Source organism: Protobothrops mucrosquamatus, unplaced genomic scaffold (genome assembly GCF_001527695.2).
Source record: "Protobothrops mucrosquamatus isolate PMUCROS unplaced genomic scaffold, P.Mucros_1.0 scaffold_23, whole genome shotgun sequence".
NCBI classification, from domain to species: Eukaryota; Metazoa; Chordata; class Lepidosauria; order Squamata; family Viperidae; genus Protobothrops; species Protobothrops mucrosquamatus.
Window position 1 is genome coordinate 694,220 of NW_015386099.1, and position 21,287 is coordinate 715,506.

Here is a 21,287-nt window from a genome sequence, read left to right on the forward strand (position 1 = left end):
TTATGTCTTTTTCTTTCTCTGTTCTAGCCAATTATAACATTTATTCCAAATTTCATAAAATTCTGACGTNACATTTCCAACACTTCGGGTCTATGTTTTTATACATTTTGGCCAATCTCGCCGGTGTTAAATGCCATCTGTAAATCATTTTATATTGATTCTCTCTATATGCAGTTGATAGCGTCAATTTGCAATTTCTGTTCCATAATCTTTCCCATTCCTCTAAATTTATATTTCGCCCCACATTTCGTGCCCACGCTATCATTGGCTCCTTCACTATTTCTTCTTCTAACTCTATCTCTAATACGTATTTATAAGTTTTTGATAATAGTTTTCCTTCCTTACTTATTAGAATTTTATCAAGTTGATGTGGGGATGAAAGAGCTTGTTATTGGACTATTGATTACCCAGCCACCATGTTGCTTCCTTAATACCTGGAGCTTTGTGAAATTGGAAAATTAATAAAACTTGTTTAAAAAAAAGGAAGGAAAAATATTTGGCCAGTACTTTATAAGACTCCTGTTTTGGATGGTAAAGGGTAGAGGGTGGAGACAGCTCATAAAAATTTATAACTTTTGATTATATGCTGTAATGGGAAATGGTGCTATGTTCACTCTAGGTCCATTCCAGCCATTGTTATCAGAATTTTCCATTTTTGACATTTTATTTTATGGCTGTAAACCGATCCACTCTGAAGAGATCAACTTCAATGGTGGTTTTTAAAAATGGAAAAACCTCCAATAACTGAAACTTAAAAAGTAAAATCTGTTTCCACAGTCATTAAGACAATCTCCTCCCTGCCCCTAGGCACAAGAATGCAGAGATTCACCCAGTCCATTTATTAGAGCAGTACAAAAAATGTGTCTGTGAGTGGTCTGCAAGCAAGCAATCTTAAAAATTCAAATAATTAACATTCGAAAAAGATTAAAGTATATTTATAAGACAAGCTGACTAGGACCCACAAAGGAATTCCAAAAGAACAATCTGTGTCTAAGTTAAAGGTGAGGTGGTATCTGTAATTACAAAAGCCAGTTTTTTGAACTGGTTAAGGCATTAGGCTAGAAACCGGGAGATGTGGGTTCTACTCCCACATGAGGCACAAAGCCAGCTGGATGACGAATAGGCTGGTCACTTTCTCTCAGCCCAGAAAGGAGGCAATGGCAAGCCATCTCTGAAAAACTTTCCCAAGAATACTACAGGGACTTGTCCAGGTAGTTTCCAAGAATTGGACATGACTAAATTATATACACAGATAGTCTTTGACTTACAACAGTTCGTTTAGTAGTGAATACTCAAAGTTATAACAGCACTGAAAAAAGTGACTTATGACCGTTTTTCACAACCGTTTCGGCATCCCGATGGTCCCATGACCAAAATTCAGCTACTTAGCAACTGAAGGGAGGGAGAATTGTACTTTCAGACTTTCAGTATTACAATAAAGTAGATTTCCACACCTGAAGCCCTTATAAACAGAAGAACACTGACATTGACATCCCCTAAACTCTGCTGAAGATGTTACCTAGCCTCGTAGCAAAATGCCCTGAAATGAAACCCACAAGCTCGTAGAAGAAACCTTCACCCTCATCCTACACCCGACCTAGATATTTGCCACTATTGCAAAGTAGATTTAGCTCATCTGGTTGTGATTCCTATGTGGATGACCCACGTGGATGACATCAATCTTGCAATTGAATGGAAGCTCTAGGTTAGGGGTCTTGAAACTTGGCCCTTTTATGAATTGTGGACTTCAACTCCCAGAATTCCTCAGCCAGCGTGCCTGGCTGAGGAATTCTGGGAGTTGAAGTCCACAAGTCATAAAAGGGCCAAGTTTCAAGACCCCTGGTCAAAACGTATCTGACCAATAAACCCAATTTCTTCCTAAATATATTAGAGATGGGTTGCGATGTATTTTGCAGATACCAGTAAAAAAAAAATTCTGAAGACTAGAAGACATCCAAGGTCCCTTCCAGCCCTTTGATTCTATGGCAAATTGTAAAGGATGGATTCAAAGTGATGCAAACACAGCCATACAACCAGCTAAAATATAATATTGTGGATTAGATTGGATTGAGTGATTGGATTGGATTCACTGAACAGTTTAATCTACAAATCTACTCTCTTGAGAGGTCTATAATACTGTAAAAGGTAGAAGGAAAGAGCAGAAAAGAACCAATAAAGGAGAATATTTGTAGCTCAGATTTGAAATGAGGAGTCCTCAGTGCTCTCTGAGCTTGGTTGTTTTCTTGCAGACCAGGGGTCTTCAAACCTGGCCCTTTTATGACTGGTGGACTTCAACTCCCAGAATTCCTCAGCCAGGCACACTGGCTGAGGAATTCTGGGAGTTGAAGTCCACCAGTCATAAAAGGGCCAAATTTGAAGACCCCTGTTGCAGACCTTTCATTACCCAAACTAGGTAACATTATCAGTGCTAGTTTGGGTAATAAAACAACCTAGCTCAGACAGCACCAAGCCCATTCTCCTTCTCTTAGCTTACAGTACTTACCCTCGGATCCCACCATGGAGAAAGGCGGTAGGTCAGCCAAGCTTCAGGGTGAGAGGGAATTCACTTAACCCGTTGAACCCGGCCACCGAGCCCCTTTCCCATCACGCCGGGCCACCCGGCTGCGAACGGCCCCACCAAGCCCTCAGGCCGGCCAAGAAGGACAGCTGAGCCGAGCCGGTCTCCGGAGCACAGGCTGTGCAGCGACTCCTCCGCAACGTCAGGGGCCGCTGTGCGCAACGCCGAGGGGGCCCTGCCGCCGCTCCGGCCTTCTTCCGCCTCTCGCCGAGACGCGCGGGAGGGGGGGAGGGGGAGAGGGCTCGCGCCGACGGAGAAAGCGAGGAGGGGGCGCGGAAGCGCGGTGAAGCGGCGGCGGCGGGGTTGAGCGGGGCAGGCTTCCCCGTCGCCCGCCCCTCAGCCCGGGCGCCCTGGAGCGGCGAGAGCAGCATGGCCGCCAGCCTGTGGATGGGAGACGTGAGTGGCGGCGGCGGGGCTGAGCCGCGGGTGGGTTGGGGGGGGCGGGTGCCCGGCTGACCAGACCGCCGCCTCCCGGGAACCTTCTGGCGGGAAGAGAGCTTGCGCTGAGTGCTCGCTCCCCGGGCCTCTCCTCGGGGCGGGAGCCGAGGGTGCCGCCAGCGGGGCCCGCGCAGGTCGCCGAGGGGCTGGATGCGAGGAGACCCTCTTCGGGAGGGTCTGAGGCTGAGGAGGGATTCCTCGCGGATCCAGGCGGAGATGGGGCTCGCTGCCCTCCGGAGTCGTGAAGTGCCAGAAGTTCCCCCTCGCTGGGTGGTTGGTTCTTGAGAAAGAATGAGAAGCGCCCCCTCCCCTCGAGATCCAGACGGCGCCCCTCTGGGGGGGTGTCTTGGAGACCCCCAAGTCCTGGCTCTGCTCCCAGACCGGGAGAGCCGGTGGGCTTTTGATGGCTCCCAGCGGCAGGGTTGCTTTGTCCTGCTGCCTGGACTTTGCTGTGGCTTTTGATTTGGGGGGGGGGGTGTCGTAAGCCCAGAGTCTTCTGGAAAGGGGTGGCCATAATGATGTGGGTGCTCCATCACTGGCGGCTTTTAAGAAGAGGATGGACAGCCACTTGTCTGGAATGGTATAGGGTCTCCTGCTTGAGCAGGGGGTTGGAGTAGAAGACCTTCAATGTTGCTTCCAACTTTGTTATTCTATTCTGTTCTGAGACACGTATATCTATATGTGTGTCTTCAAGTCAGTATTGACTCCTGGACTAGTCCCTGCAGTTTGCTTGGCAAGGTTTTTTCAGAAGTGGTTTGCCATTGCCTCCTTGCTGGGGCTGAGAGAAAATGCCTGGCCCAAGGTCACCCACCTGCCCTGTGCCCATGTCTTCTGCTTCTAGTCTGATACTTTAACTAGTATCTGGATCTCTACCATAATACATTTAAGTAGTAATAATAGACCATGATAGTCCCAGTGCAATCAACATACTGGGTGCCATACCAAAAACTCTTGGACAACGCTTAGAAAATCTGCACATTGACCAAATTTCCATCTGTCAATTTCCATCAAATGCATAGAGTGCTATCCTGAAGTAATCCTGTTTGTAGTCTCCTCCACCTACGGCTCTCTAATTTTGAGTAACATTTTGTGCCTTTGAAATGAGGGAGGTGGCCCACGAATGCCAACATAAATGTGTTCAATTTCAAGGTAGCACGGAGCTCTTTCATGTTCAGTTTCAAATAGGGATGCAAAAGGAACAGGAAGTAAAGAAATCAACAAAGGAAGAAGGATTTTATTTCAGTAACACATGTTAAGTTTTAATTTCAGTAGTGGTTTATAATACTGACGGACTGTTTCATGGAACAGAGACAGGCTACATGATTCCCTTGCTTTTAGATATTTTTTAAAAGACATACACAAAGGTAGAGAAATTTATCTCTGTTGTGGATGGTTTAGCTATCATTGAAATGTTTTCATGCTTAACAAAGTAGAGGACCATGCAGATGTCTTGGGTCTTCCATCATTCCACTATATTTGATTTGATTTGCTTGGAGCTATGTTTTGACAGTATGGAAATGTGAAAACTACTGCATCTTCACTTTCCCTTTCTTCAAAGAGTTTAGCAGCTTCATTTCAGGAAGCTTGTTCTAATAACAGGTGTACTCCTGGATAACTTTAGATAGCCTCCTGCAGGCAAGAAGATTCAAGCAGCATCTCTTAAATGGCATTTAATTATATCATTCTTATTGTTGCTGCATTATGTTACTCTTGTCTTATTTTTTTTCTCTCTTTCTCTCTCTAGCTGGAGCCCTATATGGATGAGAACTTCATTTCAAGAGCTTTTGCTACTATGGGACAACTAGTTTTGAGTGTGAAGATAATTCGGAATAGATTGACAGGGTATTGATTTATTTTTTATGTATTGGCTATTGTGTATATTCAGAATAGATTGATGGGGTTATTTGCTTGTTTTTTATTTATTAGCTGTTGATGTGCATATTCAGAATAGATTGTTGGGTTGTTTTTCATTTATTGGCTATTGATGTACATATATTTTGGTGGGAAGGAGAGGTTATTTTAAACCCATGTATAGATTGTGTGACTTGGATACTGCTTTAATTCCTACCTTGCGCTAGACCACTGGTTTATTGAATAAGCCACTATATTGTAACTGCTATGTGAAGCATAAACTATAGTATATTATGGTTCCTATTCCACATTAGGCTAAAATTAAACAAGCCATGTTATGACTTTGGGGCATCTATAAAGTGATCCCCTGCTAATTAATCCTAATGCTTATCCAGAGTCAGTCCATCAGATCAGTCTTCTTCACTGATTGATTGTAGCTCCCTCTCCTAGTCCTTTCTAAGAATGGGAGCACCCCCAAAACCTTTCTGCCAAAATTGTTAAAGCAATCAAGAGACAGATGATGAATGATTCCTTTTCAAGTGCATGTAATTTCAGTCTGGTATCTATATGAATGCCGCCTTAATTTGTCTTGAGAACATCACTCTGTAAACAGGTTGCCACTACTGGAAAAGCTGTCATCCTGGTCGCCATCTCTATGGCCTCTCTTGCAGAACATAATTGACACGTTGTTTGAGATATGATTGCCAAGTCCTGATCTCTCACTTTGCAGTAAAACAGAACATAAAGAAGAATTATGCTGGATCAGACCAAAGGCCTATCTAGCCCAGCATTCTGTTCCCACAGTGGCCAAGGGGATACCTCTGGGAAACTCATAAGCAGGACATGAGAGCAATAGCGCCCTCCTGCTAGTGTTTTCCAGCAACTGGGATTTGAGAGGCGTACTGCCTTGACACCGGAGGTAATATATAGCTATTGTGGCTAGTAAACATTGGTAGCATTATTCTCCACAACATTTTTCACTGGCCTGCACAAACACAGGCAATGAATGACCTGTTTTTCTCCTTCCAGGATTCCAGCAGGCTATTGCTTTGTAGAATTTGCCGATCTGGCCACAGCAGAGAAATGTTTACATAAAATCAACGGGAAGCCCCTTCCTGGTGCCACCCCTGTAAGTAAAGGAGCTCATCTGAAAAGCCAACCTAAATCCTAAGCACCCACATTTGTGAGGGAGCCCCACTTAAGTCATTAGAATTTCTAAATTATCATCACACTTTCTCAGCCCAACCCACCTCCTGGGGTTGTGGGAAAAATAGGGAGAGGAAGGGGTATTAGTATGTTCCCCATCTTGAATTATTTGAGTAATGTATAAAAATAATGAAGGCAAGATATAAATATTTTATCCTGCCTTCTTTGTGTATTGGTCAACTCAAAGTGGCTTTCATGCCTAAACAGGATTAGAACTCAGAGTCTCTTGATAATTAACCCCAAATCACTTAGCCAATATTCATTCCTAAGGTGGGACTAGAACTCACAGTCTCCTGGTGATTGCCTCAAGGTCACCCAGCACCCATCTTGCTGCACAAGATGGTGTTATGTGTTTAGGTCCATTAAAGTAATCAGAATAGTAAGGGAAGGTGCTTATCACAGTAACATGTTTCAATCTGTACAAATATATATGAGTATTCCAAATCACAGTGTAGCAAAACTCAAGTTACTTTTTAAAACTCTGTAGTTGTTATTTCCCTTAAACTGTCATGTTTAAAATGTGTTTTTGCATCTTTACTTTGTATTTCAGACAAAGCGCTTTAAATTAAACTATGCCACATATGGGAAGCAGCCTGATAACAGGTAAGCTAAACTCTAAGAGAAGCATTTCCATGTTCTTATCTTTTATGGGGCTCCAGTGTGATGTTCAGCTTATTTTTCCTAAGAAAATCCTGAAGAGCAATCCTCACACAAGTGTCCCAAGCAGTGGGGTTATGTGGTACTGCTGGTGGATGAAAATTCCCTGGCAGTTGTACAACATATTTTTCCAGCTTATGTTGCTAACTCTGCTATTATCCAGTGCAGTGGTTACTGTGGGTGCATATTACTCATTAACTGATAGCCTCAGCAATCACTTTCTTAGCTAAAGCAGAAAATAGGATTGTGGCACCTTTCAAACTCTGCAAACTATTAAGTTTTAATGGCACCAACAGCCTGCATTCCAAAGAACTGAGCCCTTAGTTCACGCGTGTTTTAGTCCATTGAAAAGCAGTGCCATGCCAAAGCCATTCCATTCTTCTAGGAAAGTAAATGGATTTTCCAAACTGGAGAAAAGGTTGATTAGGGAATTCTGGGAGTTGAAGTCCACACATCTTAAAGTTGCTAAGTTTGAGAAGTAGTAGCCTAGATTATATTTGGGTGGTGTGGGGTGGTGGAAACAGCAATAAACTTTGAGGCTGTTACTATTAACTGTAAAAGCATTTGGAACCCTGTTCATGGTTTTTTCTGGTATTATTAAAGACTGTCATTCAGTGAAATGCTTAGGACAGGGGTGTCAAACTGCCGGCCCCTGGGCTGGATGCATCACACAGAAGCCATGCTCATCCCAGCTCCGGTAAGGGGGGGAAAGTTGCAATACGTCATGACACATCATGTGATGCGGTGAGTTTGATACCCCTGGCTTAGGAACATGAACATAGCTTCCATATCTTGTTATTAAAATTATTATCATTTAATGTTCAGAAGTTAACTACGATAGAGGACGTAGTGAAACTTTCTATAATAAAACATAAGAACTTATGGCAGATCTTGAAAAGTTGTTGGGAGTTCTGCTTATCACAGAAGAGCAGATGGTACAAAGCTCCTTGATACCGCATGGGTACAGTTCCAACTTACACTGAAAACTAAAGGGTATTCAAAGGGAGGTGTTTGCCCTAAGAAAATTCACAAAGAGAACTTTTCAGCATATTTTTCACCCAAGTGTCTAAATAAATGTAGCCCTTTTTCCTTATGTATATTTCTGAATAGGTATTTGGAGATATCGAGAGCCAGGAGAAATGTAAAATGAAATTAAGCAGTTGCTTAAAGCAGTGTTTCTTGATGTTGGCAACCTTAAGTTTTCAAACTTGGCCCTTTTATGACTTGTGGACTTCAACTCCCAGAATTCCCTAGGAAGCAAAAACGCCGGAAATTAAAGTCGAGGTTGAGAAATACTGGCTTAAAAGTTTTGGTTAGATTGAGCACAACTACAGGTTACAACTATCATTGATATTCTTGAAAAGAAAGAAGAAAACAGCCTCCTGCTGCATTTTTAAAGAGAAAGTTTAAAATTATGGCACACCGGTTAAAATAGGGTTTAATTCATTTTTAGTCTTCCTTCCCTGTAGTTTCCTATTTTTACTACAGAGGGCACTATATGCATTTATCTCCTACCTACCAGATTCTTTGGCCTGAATTCTTAAATACTTCAAAATTCTCTTTAAAAAAAGCTGGTTAGGAACTAACCTCCAGCAAAGCAAAACACCAGCCTCCAGCAGCACTTTTATTTCCAAGAATGTGAGCAGATTTTCAAGGAGGGTGGCTTGATGGTGTTAAATATGATTGAATATTAAAGCTTTCTCAGTGTTTTGACTGGTTATAAACCTCACAGCTGCCTTTTTAGGGCTGGGATATGTTGAAGCTCTGTAATCATTCTGCAAAAATGCCACCACTGGCAGACCCATTGCGCCCACCCCCACCAAATTTGAACATTCCTGGCTGATCTCCTAAAAATAATTCACAGATGCTAACTGAGTTTTGTTGACGGCTGCCTCTGGACAATTCCTATTCTTTCTCTATTTTCTTTCCACAGCCCAGAGTATTCCCTCTTTGTTGGGGATCTTTCCCCTGATGTTGATGACGGGATGATATATGAATTTTTTGTAAAAGTATACCCATCATGTCGGGGTGGAAAAGTGGTCGTGGATCAGACGGGCGTTTCCAAGTAAGCTTTTCTAACGTGCTTTGCATTGTTTCCTCCTGTTTTGCAATGGATGAAGCAAAGCTGTCTTTGTGTAAGACAAATCTGAAAAGATTTAGCTGGAGTTCTATGCTATTCTGTAATTAATATTAAGATGCTAATCCAGGGCATGGAGGTAAGAGATGTGTAAAAGTGTTGATGCCTCTGTAGTTTATCTGTCCAGTGTAAACTATTATCTCTTAACTTTTATATTTATTATGGTAGATGTCTCTCTGAATTGTGTGATGAAGGCTTATTCATTGCAGTGGCCCAACAGAGTTATAATAACCTGCCAGCATCCATCCCAGTGCACAGATTATTTTATTCAGAACATTTGCAGTTATTCTTTCGTGTATCTTCACTTAGTGTAGGTAGTCTGCAACTTACAGCCATTTGTTTCATGACTGTTCAAAGTTACAAATGCACTGAAAAAAAGTGACTTCTGACCAGTTCTTACACTGATGACCGCATCTCCGCAGTCACGTGATCAAATTTTGGTTGCTTGGCAACTGGCATGTATTTACAATGGTTGCAGCATCCTGCGGTCCTGGAATTGTCCTTTGCAACTTTCCTAGGGAGCTTCTTACATGCAAAATCAATGGGAAAGCCAGGTTTGCTTAATGACCGCATGATTCACTTAACAATCATAGTGATTCACTTAACAACCATGTGTAAAAAGGTTAGAAAATGGGTCACGATTCAATTAACAACTGTCTTGCTTATCGATGGAAATTTTGGGCTCAGTTGTGATCGTAAGTCAAGGATTACCGGCACAGGATAGCTCTACAACATTTCTATAGAGTGAAGGCCCTCTTTTACCTAAAGGAAACCATGCCAAATGGAATAGAGGTCCTAGGTCCCCCCCATCTTTGGTTTAGACCAGGGGTGAGGAACGATGGCTCTTTTATGACTTGTGGACTTCAGCTCCCACAATTCCTGAGCCAGCCATGCTCCCCACCTCAGGTCTAGACCAGGTATGCTGACTCAGGAATTCTGGGAGTTGAAGTCCACGAGTCATAAAACAGCCAAGGTTGCCTACCCCTGGTCTAGACTAACAGAACTCTTGCATGCCTCATAGAGGGAATCTTGTCAGCCTTTATAAAAGAAAGCTAGAAGAGAATAATCCTGACAATTTGCAGTGAAAAACCAAGACAGTGTCATTAAATGTTAATGTAATAAATATGATTCTCTAAATAGACATTTTGTAATTTTCCCTCTGTGTTATATCAAGTATAAGTTGAAAACATGTTTTGAAGGTTTCTAGGGACTCGTGCCCCTGGCCTCCAGGGAGCGTATGTTCCCTTTTATACTCTTAATGAATTAAACCTACTAAATTAAGCACCATAAAATTTCCAGGTTGTTTTTTTTTTGAGGAATGGTTCAGTAAAATGAGTGTGACAAACAAGCCAACAGCACTTCAGAAAGTTCCGCTAGATCTTAGAAGGTGCAAGCTTACCATGACCTGCATGATTGGGAATCTCTACATAGACTCCATGCAAGTTTGCCTTCCCTTTTACCTTCCTTGCTTATTCTGTGTTTTTACAGAGGCTATGGTTTTGTGAAATTCTCAGATGAATTGGAGCAAAAAAGAGCACTGGTAGAGTGCCAGGGAGCTGTTGGCCTTGGTTCTAAGCCGATACGCTTGAGCGTTGCCATACCAAAAGCGTAAGTATAGATGGAAGGTGGGCTTAATTCAACAGTGCCACTTGTTTGGGTCATACACTATGATTCTGCCCTTATGTTGGAAGCCATGATGACTTCCTAAAAGATCTAAAAAGTTTTAGATAAGTACATTAATTTAAGGGTGGATTCCTTGTAGAGCTACCTTATAAACATGACTGAAAGCCTTAGTACGCGGGCTGGATGCATCATACTGAAACTGCGCCCACCCCATTGCCGGCAATGGGAAAAAAGTCGCGATATGTCACGCGATGTCACGTGATGTCGCGAGTTTGACATGCCTGCCTTAGTAGAAATTCAGGCAACCTGTGGGCTTCCAGGTGTTACAAACTCCCAAGCAATGCCAGCCAACCTGGTCTTACGCTGAAGATGCTGAGAGCTATAGTTCAGCCCATGTGGAGTGTCACAGCTTCCCTATTCCTAAGATAATGAGATGCAGTCAATAAAGCTGCCACAAACACTATTCAGCAGAATACAGTTATGATTTACTAGACAACCTGTGGCCCATTGGGTCATTGTTTCAGTAATATTTCCTTACCTAAACAAATAAACAGAATGACCGCAGGTGGACAAAAAAGCAGTGGGAACAAGTTCTGACTTCCTATCAGCTTCCCTATTGAGTTTGCTTGTGGGAAGCCAGCAAGGAGCACAACTTCACCAATACAACTGGTCTGAAGGTCCTTAAATTTCCTTTCCTTTAGAGGCCTGAGTCCCAGATTTTGGATACAAACTTTTAAGTTAGCCCATTTGAGGTACCTTGATTCAAAAATCATTGCCTTATGATGCACAGTTTTACCCAATTGAAGGTTACAAACAGACAGAGTTTTTAGTAATATATAGATTTGATGGCCTTGGAATGACATGAGTGCAGATTCAGGATTTTTATCATAGATTAAATTTTGTTTAGAAATGTTATAGAATCCTTGTCAGTGACTCTCTCTTTATTTCCCACCCTTGTTTCTTTTCCAAGTAACCGGCTGAAGATGGTGGAGTACAATCAGATGTACAACTATAACTATAACCAATACTACCAGCAATATCAGAATTACTATGCCCATTGGGGATATGATCAAAACACCGGCAGTTACAGCTACAGCTACCCACAATATGGTTACACGCAGAGTACCATGCAGGTGAGAATAAACATTTCTAGGCATTATTATTCCTTACATCAAGTCTATGCAGTCCTTATCTTATGTACGTCTTCGTAAAGCTTTGTGTTAAATGTTTCTAAATAAACATTTTTTTTATTCCTTTATAATTTTTAATTCTCACTATTGCAGACATATGAAGAAGTGGGTGAAGATGCATTAGAAGGTAAGGTTGCTTATTGTAATTTCTCGTTAGAAGTAGAAATTAGTTTCCTTTTCTAATTTGGCAATTCGAACCAAATCACTTCTGGGCCAGCAGAAAGCTTTGAAAAGATTGAAATATTGGATACTCTAGATGTATTATGAGTAAATAGATTTGCTAATCCAAACAAGTATTTGCATTTACAAATATAGAGCTGCTAGTGGGAAGAAAACCCCAGTTGGTCAAAAGTGTGTTTTTGATTGTGCTGTATCATCCTTGTGTGGTGACAGTTAGAATACAGTATTGCAGGTTAACTCTGCCTGCTGCCAGGAGTTCGATCCTGACTCAGTCTTCCATCCTTCCCAGGTTAGTAAATTGAGGGCTCAGATTGTTGGGGGCAATATGCTGACTCTGTAAACCACTTAGAGAGAGCTATAAAGCAGGGGTTTCCAACCTTGGCAACTTTAAGACTTGTGGACTGGTTGAGGAATTCTGGGAGTTGAAGTCCACAAGTCTTAAAGTTGTCAAGGTTGAGGACCCCTGCTGTGAAGCGGTATATAAGTCTAAGTGCTATTGCTATATGTATGTAACTCTCCTAAGACTATACTCCAAAAGTTTGAGAAACAAAAGTTTCTCTCAAATGGATTAAAAAGCTCTCCATCATTTTCTAAGCTACAGTGCTTGAGATGAATACATGGAGAATGGCCCAATTTTGACAACTGTATCTTTATTTCCCCAGTTGCTGTATAGTCAGGCATTTTATTTACACAGACTCTTTGCACTAAGTTCAGTGAAATCTTTCTTAATCGTCCTTTTTTGTTTCGTCCAGTTTGGACAAAACATTAAACCAATGTTTGAGGTTCTGGTTCGTAGATTGTTCAAAGAGGTTGCCTGTGCAAGTAAAATTCTGATTGGTATCGGAGCTTATTAAATCAAGATACAACAGCCCAAACCAGGAAGAATTCTGTATTTCAGCATTCACACAAATGTCTTCCGAAATTCACTCATGTAGGCTTCCTTCCATTGGCAGATCCGATGCCCCAGATGGATGTGAGTGAAGCTAACAAGCAGTTTATGGAACAGAGCGAAGAACTCTACGATGCCTTGATAGAATGCCATTGGCAGCCTTTGGACAGTGCTTCTTCAGAGCTCCAAGCTGTATAATTGCCGTGTTGCTGATGTGCTCCCTCCGAGCCGTGTGCCAGTGGGCCTTGGATTCCTGCCAAGCGTATGGAAGTTGCAGCTGCAAACGGACTCGTCCCTCTCTCTCCTCCAGATTCTCAAGTCAAGGATGCAGAGAACAGCTTTGGGTTCTTCCTGGACTCGTGGAGCAGCAGATAGTAGCAGAGGGGGATTGTGGTCACTTATTTGAGATGAAATTAGAACTTGGGGACTTAGTTTTATTTCTTCTCCCTTCCCACCCTATTGATCCTAAGACAAGACTTGTTTATCCTAGCCAAGAAGTTCTAATTTATGAACTAAATAAAAAAAGATGGGAAATCTTAATTCCAACTATAATAAAAAAGTATCTTTTACACAGTAAGGTGGGGTATCTGGTGTTCTCCATAGGGTAAATGGGATCAGGAGTCGGTTCATGGATCAGTTCCATGAGCGCTTTCTTTTTATATGCTGAAAAAAACTCTGTAGAAATGATTTTGAAGCAAAACCGCAGTATGGAAAAAAAATCTTTGAGGGAGCAGATGGAATAACTTGGACAAATATTTACCAGTTTCTGAAAGTGGTACAAACTGTGCATTTTGAAGCATGTAGAGGCTACTTCTGTTAAAACAACCAAATATTTTATTTTAATATGAAGAGTCTAAAGTGATCAGAGAAATTTTAGTTGTGTACTCCATAGTTGGATAATATCTTTATTGGGAGCCACTGAAAGGATGCAACAGAATTTCCTAGGACTTCAGAATTCTACTAGAAAAAAAAAGAGCAAAAAAGTCCACAAATGAGGTCCGGTATTTCACTCATGAGTTGCACTGATGTGCAATTTGAAGTCAGTCTTAATATGAAGATAATGAACTAAATGCAGTAATTATTGACAGAAGTTCCTAGTGTCTGATTACAGGTGAATTGGATTGAGATGGGCAACTATATTGAATAAATAATCTTGTGTTCAAAGAAGAATAAAAGTTGCTTCCCTCACTTTTGAATACACAGATACTGTCCTTTATATATTATCTTTGTTATAAGATGCAGAGAAGGGCAGGGATTTTGACACTTTGAGCAATGCTGGGCCAGTTTTATAAACTGGCATTTTTAGTATCTCTAGATAGGATTACAGGCCATATCAGCCTGAGGTGTTTTGCTTGTTGCTGTACAAGTTGTATTGTTAATAGGATGATTCCCACGACTACACTGCGTTTATTGTAGTGAGGATTAAAGGAAAATTGCTATAAGCAAATAGGTGTTAAAGTCTCCAGTGGATGTCCACCTAGTTCATTTCTGCAGGGAAAGGAAAACGTGAACATTTACATTGGGTTTATTTCCAATTCAGAAATTTAGAGAAATTTATGCAAGTCACTAAGTCTTACCGGGTAAGAATAACCTGTCAAAATGGTGTACCTATGAAATGGAATATTCAAGTAAACATGAATTGTATGATTTCTTTTTAAAAAAAACATCAGGTAATATTGTATCTGAAAATCAGAATACACGACCTTTCACGGGATTGTGGATAGGCTGTAGATCTCAAACATTTGATCCACAAGCAGAACATTTGAGATTTGATTTGTGTCTAGATACAAAGACAATGGGATGGGTAGATGGAACATGGAAAAAATATTTTTTTTTAAGTCTACATATTCTTTGCACTTTGGTTACAAATTCTGGTTTTCATGAACACAAAATGGCAGCTTTAGGCAACATATTAAGTTTAATATTTCCTCTAGTTAGAGATAATCCACACACCCACAAGTATGGCTATATATACTAAGGAGGCATACGTATTTTGAATAGGTCCCTAGCATGTATAAGATACCAGGAATCCATTGAATTGGCAGTGCAGGAATTTTGTACCTGATTTTCAGCAAGGGATGGTTGAAATGTGTTGCTAAAAGTCTATTTTTTCTGTTTGCAGAAAAAGGCAAACTCGATTTCCAAGCCATTTGGTCAAATATTTTACAGCTCTTTTGTTTGTGCCTTCCCAGTTGGAACAAGCTGGGTTGTTCTCTCTTTAATTTCAATGTTAATAATTATTGTTCAAAATAAGCCTATCCATTTTTTCCCCTTGTTCATTCGTTTGATATAATAAAATCTTTTCATAAGAACTTGAAAGTGTGTTCGCCCTGCTGACCTGACGTGGATTTGGAGAAACTACATTTCCCAAGAGCCCTTTCAGGACTCCTTTTTTTGAAAGGAGCCAATCGAATTAGACGTTAACAGGCGCTATAAAAGGCGACGTCGGCGAGTTCCCCGTTCTTTCCGTGCTCGGCGACCTAGAGGCAGGTTAGTAGGGCTCCTTTTTCGTAGCGGGGCGAAACGTCTCCATCCCTCGCCATCCTCCTAATTAATTCGAAGCGATTCCTGTTTAGCCGCTTAATTTCATAGTAAGAGAGTACTCCATCCCAGGGAAGAAGGGAAATGCGGCCAAGCGGGCACCGGGGCTTGGTTTCGAGTCTGGGCGCTTTCTTGCAATTTGTCTCCCACGCGAGATTCCCTAATTGTGTGGGGAATGGTGCTTCCCTCCCGTGTCAGTGTTGCTTTGGCGGTGGGAGACTAAAAGGAGTGCGGTCTCGCAGGTCGTCCAGACACCCCCCCCCCTTTCATCTCAGAATCTGCGGGAGCCCATTTAGTTTGGCAGAATCCTGCCTTTCATAGAAAAGGTCTTCAAAAGGGGATTCTTCTATTAGGCCTACAGAGTCCTCCAGCCAGCTTCCGTTTCTAACGTTTTTATGGATGTAGTTTAAGTGGTGCAATTAAAAGATTTTTTTCCAGACTCCCGGGAATTTATACCAGGTTGCTTCATGGGCATTGCTATCTCCATTAACGGAGTCCATGCTGGCTGGGGAATTCTGGGAGCTGAAGTCCACACATCTTAAAATTGCCAAGGTTAAGAAATGCTGTTCTAGGGGCTAATATCTCAGCTGGGCCTTGAGATCAAATCTAGCTTTCCACACTGAATGTGTTGGATTCCCACCTTCTCCAGCTGCTGTGTCTGGTGCTTTTCAGCATGCAGAATTCTAGTACATTTTTCAAGTTCAATCTAAATCATGTTTTTCAAACTTGGCAACTTGAAAATGCATGGACTTCAACTTCCAGAATTCCCCAGCCAACACGCTGTTTTAAATCATGCATAAAACAAATTGTCAAAAAGCAGTAAACAGATACCTAACCAGCAATGTTTAGGAAGGACCAAATCCTAGTGGATCAGGCTGTTAAAAGTGGTGAGGAAGTTTGTATTTTCAGACTTGCAAGATTCTGTTAATGTAGCCTTACAATAAGGTAATTTAGCTCATCTTGTGTTTCCTGTCTGGTTTACCTAGGAAGGTTGAGCATTTTTTTTACATGGCCCTATCGAAGCTGCATCTGTCTTACCTGTAGCTGATGCAGTCAAAAAGGAGCCTAAAATAATATTTTTCTTTGACGGTCGCTGTTTAGTTTGTTCTCCCATAACTCTTCAGCAACATTTTGGGGGAAATACATGTTTTTCATATTCACTGATGGCATTTTGTAGTTTGAAGGCAAAGCAGCATAGACCATGAGTTCTGAATTTATAGGAGCTAACTTTATAGATGATGTATATACTGCAATCAAGGAAAGAAACTGCAGATAAAATACTTTGTAACTTCTTGTTATATCAAGAACAAAATTAAAAATAAAAGATAGTAATAGTTTTGGACGTAATCTTCCCAAATCCTTTTTTTAAAACAACCTGGTGTAGTAATGAATTACGTTTCTCCTTCAATTGGCAAATAGTTAAAAAAAATTTCTTGGAAATATTTAAAAAACAATCAAGATAAATCTCTGTGCCTAATTTTGGAGTCCTGTAGTAGCTTGGCTTTGTCTAATTCTCTTTTTCTTCCCATTAGCTTTCAGCAGGAAAGGAGATGAGGTGGACTGCTGCTTTGAAGCTGGACATGGCTGTTCATAAAAGCCTGTCCCGACTTGACATAAGAACACTTGCAAATGATCCTCAGCAGAGGATTATAGCCGATGTAAGTCTAGACCAGTGTTTCTCAACCTTGCCATTTGAAGATGTGTGGACTTCAGTCCCCAGAATTCTCCCACCTCCAGCCAATATGAATTCTGGGACTTGAAGTCCACCTGTCTTAAAATGGTCCAGACTGAGAAATACTGGTCTATACGCTTCCTTTTAGTTAATTCAAGAGATCTCAAATTGAGGTGGGGAGGCGATGATCATTTTTTTAATCTGATAGACATTCTGCTTTATTTGTTTAGGTTTATATCTTGCATTCTATTATATTCAACTCATCTTTATTTTGTGCAATTCCGGACATTTCCTTCACAACATCAACCTTGTGAGGCAGGTTGGACTGTTGGCTCTCATGCCTAAAGGATGACTAGAATTCATAGTCTTCTGATTCCCAGCACTTTAGCCTGCTACACCAGAGTGGCTCTCTAGCTTCACCCCAGTAAAATAACTGCTTTACAGTATTCATAAGAGGGACGTGATTAACATAAATTCATCGTTTTAGAAAGTCACCATTCAAAAGTTTGAGGATCCACGAGTTTCTTGGGTCAAGTCAAGAAAATGGGTTGGCATGTTAAACCAAGAGTTGTGGTTTAGCCAGTAGCCACAAGGTCTCCAACAACATGCAAGAATAAGATGAGAAGGACTTTGACTTCCCAGCCATTGGTAGCTGAGGATGTCACTCGACCTTTCTACACTCTGAAGCATTAACCTGTCCACAGGATTGAACACCTCTTTATTCTTTTGCGTGCTCCTCTAGAGCAAGGTTAAAGATGTGTGGGCTTAGAATCAAAGCGCTGGAAGGGACCTTGGAGGTCTTCTAGTCTAACCCCTGCCCAAGGCAGGAGGACTTAAAGCTGTTGAAGTTCAGAAACACCGCTGCAGACTTTTGAGGAATTCATTTGCGCGCTCTCTAGATATAAACTAGAGATGGTTCCCATGGGACATATTCTCTTCAACTTCTTTCTATTCTTTTTTGTTTCCATGAATTTTAAGGTCTTGTTTAATCTGAGGTGTTTTTTTTTTAAGATCTTGCAAGCCATGTTGTTCAGTGTTTGTAAGCCAACCTGAATAGCTTTCATTCAGAGACTTTTTTTCCCAAGTAGTATTTTCATTTAATAGTAACTGTCTAGAAATGTGGGCTCTAATGCTCATTTATGTTTAGGATTTTTAAAATCCTAATGAAATGCAATCATTCCTGCTTTTGCTTAGACAATCTCGAATGGTTTTTAATTCAGATGTTGGTTGTTTTTATATGTTTCAGTTGCTGTCTGGAAGTGCTCGATGATTGGAAAAGATGCCATTATCCTCATTTCCCTGGTAACCGTCGAAGCTAGCAGCTCAGCCTGCAAGGTACTCTCTCTGTTTATGCTTTTCATGGAGATGGGTGGTGTTTCTATGTGATACAGAGAGAAGGTGGGATGAAAAGAAAGTAGCATTCCGGACCCTCCCTATCCCTTTCCCATCAGATCCAATTACTGATCTTATGGTCAAAAAGGAGGCAAAGTAAAACAAGCTGGTCCTAACATCTTTGCTGGGATAAATCCAGCATTGAACTGGGCTGCCTTGAAACAGATGGTCATACATTCCATAGTTGATCTTCAAGCATAAATGTGTGCTTGCTTTGAGCGAGCCTTCTTAGATTCAGCAGTCCCCACTCTTCAAAAGAGTGCCAGGTTGGGGAGAACTAAAGTAAAGTGATGCTGGCTTGTTGGTGTACTCTGGAAAATAATTAAAATTCACTTTGAGCAGTGATGCTCATATTTGTACTGTAGCTTTTCCGTTCTAAGTGGTCAAAGGATCTTTAAATAGAAGTATTTACTGAATATTGGTAGTCCTCAACTTACAACAGTTCATTTAGTGACCATTCAAAGTTACAACAGCATTGAAAAAAGTGACTTGTGACCATTTTTCACACAGCCGTCGCAGCATCCCCATGGTCACGTGATTTACATGCTTGACAACTCACATTTATGACATTTTGCAGTGTCCCAGGGTCACGTGATCCCCTTTTGCAACCTTCTGACAAGCAAAGTCAATGGGGAAACCAGATTGATTTAACAACCATGTCACTAATTTAAGATCTGCAGTGACTCGCTTAACAAATTGGGCGAGAAAAGGCGTAAAATGGGGCAAAACTCACTTAACAAATTTCTCACTTGGCAACAGATTTTGGACACAATTGTGGTCGTAAGTTAAGGACTAGCTGTATAGTAACTTTAAACTGCCTTCGTCCGTGTCTCATTTTAACATCCTACTATTAGTGTGCACTGCATTTAATTTACCATTTTATGGAAATTAGTTGTAAAACTGTATATTGGCTCTCAGCGCCCACATTCTTTCTACAGGAGAACAGGACAATGTGGTGACCTTCCATTTTTCTTCTGGAGAAGGCCTTCTGGTGGAGTGGACGGCTCAGCAAATGACAGCAATGTAAATATGAGTGCTTCCTGATGATCATAGATCTGCGTTACATAGTGTAATACCCGGTAGCCACTTTTTAAGTAACTCTGAACATGTAGCATATGAGATCTACACCACCTCTGCCTTGTCTATGATGACAGATTTGCTAATGGTGACAGCTGGATGAATCCTGCGGATATGGGGCTGAGATGAGGCAGGGGTGTTGGCATCATTGTTTGTTTCCAGAAATCAAAGTTTTTCATCTCTTCTTTACTCTCTAACCTAGTATTCGGAAGTGCAGAGAGGGGATACTTGGCGCATACACAGTGGGGTAGTGTAAAACTGGTTCAGGGGGGCAATGAAAAAAACTACTTGGGGTAATTTTAAAAAAACTTTTTTATTTTAGGTCTTCAGAGATTTCCTTGGAATTTGCTATAGGCCTGCTGAAAAAGCCAAGGGCCTGCTGAAGATAGGAAAAAACTCCAGCAAAAATTTCTGAAATTTTTTGGAACCGCTTTCTGATAATAGTTATGTCTTTTTTGTAATTGTATGGAATTAAAAGATTGTGTCTTTTTTTCCCAGTGTTGTGCATTCTTGTTCTCTCTCCTTGCCCACTCCTTGACATAAAATGCATCCTATGCACTAACATAGATTAATTCTGGCAGCCAAACTGGCAACTAGCTTTGGCTTGTACTTAAGATTGAAAGTTTTAATTAATGTATTTCAACTATTCATTGAAATAGGTTCAGAAGACAATCTAAAGCCTGGATGGGCTTGCTTTTGAACATTTCTTGTGTGCCTCAATTTGAGTTAAAGCATCGTTCTTTTTCAAAAAAATAAGACATGATTACAGATGTTTATCACTTGTAAGCCACCCAGAGTCCACCTTATAGAGGAGGTGAGCAGCATAATAAATGTTAGAGAAGGTTGTAAATCAGAGCAAACAAGACAGGCTGGGTGGCTAAATGGCTGGTCTCACACAGATGCTAAGACATAGCTTATGTGAATGTATACAGGTAGTCCTCGACTTATGACAGTTCATTTAGTGACTGAAGTTACAGTGGCACTGAAAAAGAACATGACCATTTTTCACATTTAAGACTGTTGCAGCATGTGATCAAAATTCTGACACTTGGCAACTCACTCAAGATGGTTGTTTTCCATGATCGTCATTTGTGACCTTACAGCAATCAGTTGAGAAGCCAGATTCACTTAACCATGTTGCTAATTTAACAACTGCAGCGATTCACTTAACTGTGGCAAGAAAGGTCATAAAATGGGGCAAAATTAACTCTCACTTAGCATTGGAAATTTTGGGCTCAATTGTTATAAATCAAGGATTAACAATAAACTGCAGTTGGTTAGATATGCATAGAAAGTGTACAAGCTATAAACCACAGCTGACGTCACACTGGCAGGATGGATGCAAGTGTCAAAAACTCAGGTGAGCGCCAGCATTTTTCTCCATGCCTTGTGATTCCAAAGCCTCAAAAAACATACGCATACAGAAACACAATACCTGATGCTTTTCATGCACAGTTGATCCTTAGATCACCTGGATTTTGAAAAAAAACTACAAGGAACAGGAGGGCTGATAAGATGTAATTGTTTGGTCAGTTCTATTTTTAGGACTGCTGTACCTTTCACAACCATGTCAGATAGAAATTCAGCACACCTGGGTAACGAACAAAAGCAGTTGATTTTTTTTATTTTTGCATGGGGGGGTGTCTGAAGGCCTGCTGGGGAAAAATAAGCAACCACTCTCCAGCCTGGAGGAAGCAACTATTCTCTGCCGAATAGGGGTGTGCATTCAAAATTGGTTAAAACATACTCCCTGAGCATTAAATGAAGGAAGATAGGAATGCTTGTTAGAATGTACTCCAGCTAAAATTTCTGTTCAGTTCTAGAGGTATTGACAAGAATGGAAATCATAGTCTAGT

The 21,287-nt window shown here is 41.1% G+C and overlaps 1 protein-coding gene, 1 long non-coding RNA gene and 3 other non-coding genes across 5 annotated transcripts; all 5 read left to right on the forward strand.

The window, feature by feature from the left end:
* The first annotated feature begins 2,946 nt into the window (after positions 1-2,946).
* On the forward strand, positions 2,947-13,326 carry TRNAU1AP (tRNA selenocysteine 1 associated protein 1). Its single transcript, XM_015832111.1, has 9 exons — positions 2,947-2,974; positions 4,761-4,858; positions 5,897-5,996; positions 6,624-6,676; positions 8,664-8,795; positions 10,356-10,475; positions 11,461-11,623; positions 11,774-11,807; positions 12,814-13,326. The coding sequence occupies exons 1-9, from the start codon at positions 2,948-2,950 to the stop codon at positions 12,945-12,947; spliced, it is 861 nt and encodes a 286-aa protein (XP_015687597.1). The 5' UTR covers position 2,947; the 3' UTR covers positions 12,948-13,326.
* Positions 13,327-16,296: 2,970 nt separating this feature from the next.
* Positions 16,297-16,438, forward strand: LOC114923959. The gene has a single exon (XR_003810749.1). It is a non-coding gene; the product is annotated as a small nucleolar RNA SNORA16B/SNORA16A family (small nucleolar RNA).
* Positions 16,439-16,830: 392 nt separating this feature from the next.
* Positions 16,831-19,915, forward strand: LOC107303011. The gene is made up of 4 exons (XR_001549406.1): positions 16,831-16,948; positions 18,209-18,297; positions 19,293-19,377; positions 19,754-19,915. It is a non-coding gene; the product is annotated as an uncharacterized LOC107303011 (long non-coding RNA).
* On the forward strand, positions 17,512-17,644 carry LOC114923961. Its single transcript, XR_003810751.1, has one exon. It is a non-coding gene; the product is annotated as a small nucleolar RNA SNORA44 (small nucleolar RNA).
* On the forward strand, positions 19,491-19,563 carry LOC114923963. Its single transcript, XR_003810753.1, has one exon. It is a non-coding gene; the product is annotated as a small nucleolar RNA SNORD99 (small nucleolar RNA).
* Positions 19,916-21,287: the final 1,372 nt, after the last annotated feature.

What these genes read in the sequence shown, in the direction of transcription:
- TRNAU1AP (XM_015832111.1), top strand. Translation starts at nt 2,948, where the DNA reads ATGGCCGCCAGCCTGTGGATGGGAGAC. An exon ending in GGGAAGCAGCCTGATAACAG is followed by an intron (nt 6,677 to 8,663) that starts GTAAGCTAAACT and finishes TTCTTTCCACAG; the next exon opens with CCCAGAGTATTCCCTCTTTG. An exon ending in GATCAGACGGGCGTTTCCAA is followed by an intron (nt 8,796 to 10,355) that starts GTAAGCTTTTCT and finishes GTGTTTTTACAG; the next exon opens with AGGCTATGGTTTTGTGAAAT.